This window comes from Pseudophryne corroboree, chromosome 7 (assembly GCF_028390025.1).
Source record: "Pseudophryne corroboree isolate aPseCor3 chromosome 7, aPseCor3.hap2, whole genome shotgun sequence".
In the NCBI taxonomy this organism is placed as follows: domain Eukaryota; kingdom Metazoa; phylum Chordata; class Amphibia; order Anura; family Myobatrachidae; genus Pseudophryne; species Pseudophryne corroboree.
Window position 1 is genome coordinate 515212358 of NC_086450.1, and position 4975 is coordinate 515217332.

Below are 4975 nucleotides of genomic sequence, written 5' to 3' on the forward strand. Positions count from 1 at the left end.
ACACCATTCTTCACCAACTTTGGATTCCACCCTAAAGTCCCTGAGTTCCAACCGCTTCCAGCAACTTCTGTTCCCGCAGTGGATATCACCTTGCATCAGTTTGCCAATATCTGGAAGAGCGTACGATCAGCTCTGCTCAAGGCATCGTTCAGGTACAAGAAGTTTGCGGATAAGAAGCGTCGAGCAGTTCCTGCTCTCAAGGTGGGTGATCGGGTATGGTTATCCACGAAGAATTTGAGGTTAAGAGTTCCCAGTATGAAGTTTGCACCTCGCTACATCGGTCCTTTTAAAATTGATCAAGTCATCAATCCTGTTGCTTACAGACTCCAGTTGCCTCCCTTCTTAAAGATACCCAGGACATTCCATGTTTCCCTGTTGAAACCGCTAATCTTGAATCGGTTTCATTCCTCACTTCCTCCAACTCCAAAAGTCCAAACTCAACGAGGCGTTGAGTATGAAGTAGCCAAGATCCTGGACTCACGTCACCGTTACGGTCAACTTCAGTATCTTATTGACTGGAAGGGTTATGGCCCTGAGGAACGTTCATGGACCAATGCTTCTGATGTCCATGCTCCTGCCTTGGTCCGGAGATTCCATTCCAAGTTTCCTCAAAAGCCAAAGAAGTGTCCTGGGGCCACTCCTAAAGGGGGGGGGGGGGTGCTGTCACGATCCGGGTATCTGGACGCCATTTCTTACCTATCAGATGCCTCCTAAGGCTGGCTCAGCGCTCCAGGACCGGATCCCATCTGTTATCCTGATGTGCACATTCCCGCATCCTCTCCTGTCTCTCTGGACGCAGTCACAGTAACGCCTTATACATCTGGCATGGCGTCTCCCGCGGCCTCCGCCGCCGTCCCTGAGCTTCTGCATTCAGAGTGGCGATTACGTCAGCCGCGGCCTCCGCTGTGTCCGCGTGGTCGGATGTGCATCTGTCAGCCTGGCGTCTCCTGTCTCCAGTGGCCGGCGCCGTCATTACTGTTTTCCAGACCACATGGATTACAATCCAAACTTCCCTCCAAGTGTCTGCATGGGCGCAGCCATCTTGGATTCTGTCAGCTGATCATTCCTACCAATCCGTTGTCAGTATTATTAATTTGCATAATTGCCTAGCCAATGCCTTCCTTGCTGCAGGTATAAATAGGTTGTGCCTGAGCAAGGAAGGCGTCAGTGCTTTGGTTGTCAAACCTAGTTCCAGTTTGTCTCTCTTCTGTGAATGTCTTTCAGGTTCCAGCTCCTGTCTCCAGACTTCTGCTATAGAGACCCGCACCAGCATTCCATCTGCGGTGTAGCCTGACTCTCCGATCCATTCTGGACTCACCTGTTTCCAGCTACAACATCACCTGCTTCCAGCTCAGCTTCCAGCAGTGTACAGCTTCTCTTAAAGGGCCGGTGTCCTTCCTGCAGTTTACCACTCTCCACCGGTATTATTATTTCTCCGCTCTCAAATTCTACATTTCATCTACATTGCATCGCTCTCAAGCTTTATTTATTATTTAACTGGTTCCAGCCAGTATCCACTCCGTGCCAACACCTGTCTGGTTCTAACCAGTACCCACAGCAGCATTTTATCTACAGCAGTCCAGCTTTCCCTGGAACACCAGCTGGTACGACCCTGGGCTTTCCTCATTGCTACAGTTGAGCCTGGTAAGGACTTTCCAACTTGCAGATAATAAGAACTGTCTCATACCACCAGAGCTCTGTGGCCCCTGCCCCTGTAGTACCCAGGAACTGTATTATTATTTCTCTGCTGATTTTTATGTTACTTTTTACTGCTACTGTGATGCATGGAGTTTGTCATAAATAAATATCATTGACTTTTACTCGAGTTGTCGTGGTCACGCCTCCGGGCGGTTTCTCTTCATGTTACTTACATGTCCAGGGGTCTGATAACCTCCCAGGTTCCGGTACATCTCAGCCCCTACAACTGAGGCTGCCTTCCATCAGCTCAGGCCCTCAGTTGTGACAAAATCATAGCCCCCAAGCCCCCCTCCCCATGTACCTGGCAGCTGTCCGGGCTCTAAAGACTAAAGTTGCAATGTTACCGCTGTTCCGATGGTCGCGATGTTCCTGATCGATGTTCCAATGTTTGAAAAATGTATTTAAAAAATGTTGTTTTTTTTAACTAAAATCATTTTGGATAGGGTTACATTTATGTTCACATAATTCACTCATTAAAATAAAAAATTCTGAGCATTTTTTGGGGAAAAAACATCAGTTAAGTGGATAAATGACCTTTATTGTTTTCTATATAAGAACATTTCCTGCATGATGTCCCTTTATGTATTATCTGTGTCCTTAGTGTAACTGAGCCTGTAGCTATAATGTGAGAGACAGCTCAGCCTCGCCCTGTGTGCAGAATGTGACCCCCCCTTGGTGTCTGAGTGTCAGAGACTTTCACTTTCATTTCTCTCTCCAGCTGCAGCGATGGCGTCTGCTGATCTGAGACAGGAGCTGAACTGTTCCATCTGCCTGAGCATTTATACAGACCCTGTAACCCTGAGATGTGGCCACAACTTCTGCCGGGTCTGTATTGATCGTATGCTGGATACACAGGAGGGGGCTGGAGCTTATACCTGTCCTGACTGCAGAGCAGAGTGTCAGGAGCGTCCTGCACTGCAAAGGAACATAACGCTGTGTAACATAGTGGGGAGTTTCCTGTCTACTCGGCCAGATCAGGAGGAGACTGGGATCTTCTGCACTTACTGTGTGGACTCTCCTGTACCTGCTGCTAAATCCTGTCTGCTGTGTGAGGCTTCTCTGTGTGATAAACACCTGAGAGTACACAGCAAGTCACCAGAGCACGTCTTATGTGATCCCACCACTGCCCTGGGGAACAGGAAATGCTCCGTCCATAAGGAGATCTACAAGTATTACTGCCCAGAGGACGCTGCCTGTATCTGTGTGTCCTGCAGCTTGGCTGGAGAACATCGGGGACACCTGGTGGAGATGCTGGATGAGGCCTCTGAGAAGAAGAAGGAGAAGCTGAGGAATGTTCTACAGAAACTGACCACAAAGAGAGCGGAGGCTGAGAAAAGAGTCCAGAGTCTGCCGGAGCGCAGGAGAGAAGATCAGGGAAAAGCAGCTGGCGTAATAGAGACAGTCACTGCCCTGTTTAGAGACATCCGGAGACAGCTGGAAGACCTGGAGAAGAGAGTCCTGAGTGAGATCTCCAGGCAGGAACAGCGCGTTTCACTCTCAGTCTCTGATCTGATCCAGCAGCTGGAAATAAAGAAGGACGAGCTGTCCGGGAAGATGCGTCACATTGAGGAGCTGTGTAACATGTCTGATCCAGTGACTGTCTTACAGGAACCAGACACAGGGGACTTGTGTGATACTGAGGACACAGAGAGACATGATAACCAGGTCCGTGGTGCCGGAGATCTGGATGTGGGTCTCATCTCAGGGACATTACACACATTATCTGATATAATAACAGGTATAAATACAGGGATCTATGTGCAGGAGGCTACAGACCTATTACTGGATGTAACCACAGCTGGTGATTATATACAGATATCAGGTGACAAGAAAACTGCATCCAGGTCACATATATACCAGCATCACCCAGTAACACCAGAGAGATTTGAGTATGATCAGGTAATAAGCAGCAGGGGATTCTCCTCAGGGCGACATTACTGGGAGGTGGATGTCAGTAAGTCAGTGAGGTGGAGGGTGGGGATGTGTTACCCCAGTATAGACAGGAGAGGATGGCAGTCATACATTGGATGTAATAACAAGTCCTGGTGTGTGCGTATGTGGAATAATAAGTACTCAGTGATACATGACAGGATAGACATCCAGTTACCTGACAATATCCCCTGTGACAGAGTGAGGATATATCTGGATTATGGGGCAGGACAGCTGTCCTTTTATTCCCTGTGTGACCCCATCAGACACTTACACACCTACACTGCCGCCCTCACTGAGCCCCTCCATGCTGCATTATGGGTAGAGAACGGGTGTATAACTATATGTGGGGGAGTCAGGAGCCGGGAGACATTACCATAAAGAATCTGCCCAGAGACTGGTGACATCATGGGGAGGGGTATATGATTGGGGGAGCATTCAGCCAATAGAATGATGTATTGGGTGGAGCTACAGCTGAGCTCCTCCCCCTGTGTAACCATGTGACCAGTGTGTGGGTGTGTTCCCATGTTGGTGTGTTATGCTGGGTACACACTGACAGACATATCACCCACCCAGCTGTGATGTCATCACCGACATATCTAACGGCCAATTGGTCAGTCAGTATCCTGTAGCTTACCTTATTGGCTGCTCTGTCGGTGCGATGGTGTGTCGGCAGACATGTCGCTGAGGTGTGTACCCAGCCTTAGAGACTGTCATTATAAATATATACATATACATCTCTGTGGGATTTTTCCACCTCTGACTCACTGACAGCTGTGATTGGCTGCAATATCTGTCTGTCAGCCAGTCAGTGCTACGCTGGCTCCTATTGGCTGTATTGAAATGATGTCTCCTCCTACTGGTAATTGTAGTCCAAAGCTATGTGCCTGATCCATGTTTGTATATGTAGCCCTAGGAAAGGGTTAATCCTAAAATAAATAAATATATGTGTAATTTCTGAGGTGAAGTGTAATTATAATTCCTGTATATTCATGTAATATAGTGTGGTGATGTATAATATTATAATGTATAGGCATATAACGCTATGTGTATGGGCTATGTATTATTGGAGGTGCCCCGCTGGTGTCCTGGAAGCGGGGCTGGGGGCATCCAGTTTTCTGCTTGTGTGTACTACGGTGTCCAGTCTAAGAAGCGGATTGTGACGGAGAGAAGATTCTAGAACCCCCCGCGGACTGTAACCGTCAATCATCCAGCACGAGGCAGAGGTGGTTAGTACGACCGGCTGTTGTACACTTACCTTGTGTCAGTCACACAGGCGGTGGCGTGCTGCTGGTACAGGGTATATACAGGGGGATCTGCCTCTGCACAGGTCGGTCTGGCGTTCCCC

The 4975-nt window shown here is 48.5% G+C and overlaps 1 protein-coding gene across 1 annotated transcript; it reads left to right on the top strand.

The window, feature by feature from the left end:
• Window positions 1-2422: 2422 nt before the first annotated feature.
• LOC134945927 (E3 ubiquitin/ISG15 ligase TRIM25-like) lies at window positions 2423-4588 on the top strand. The gene has a single exon (XM_063935488.1). The coding sequence runs from the start codon at window positions 2425-2427 to the stop codon at window positions 4006-4008; it is 1584 nt and encodes a 527-aa protein (XP_063791558.1). The 5' UTR covers window positions 2423-2424; the 3' UTR covers window positions 4009-4588.
• The last annotated feature ends 387 nt before the right edge of the window (window positions 4589-4975 follow it).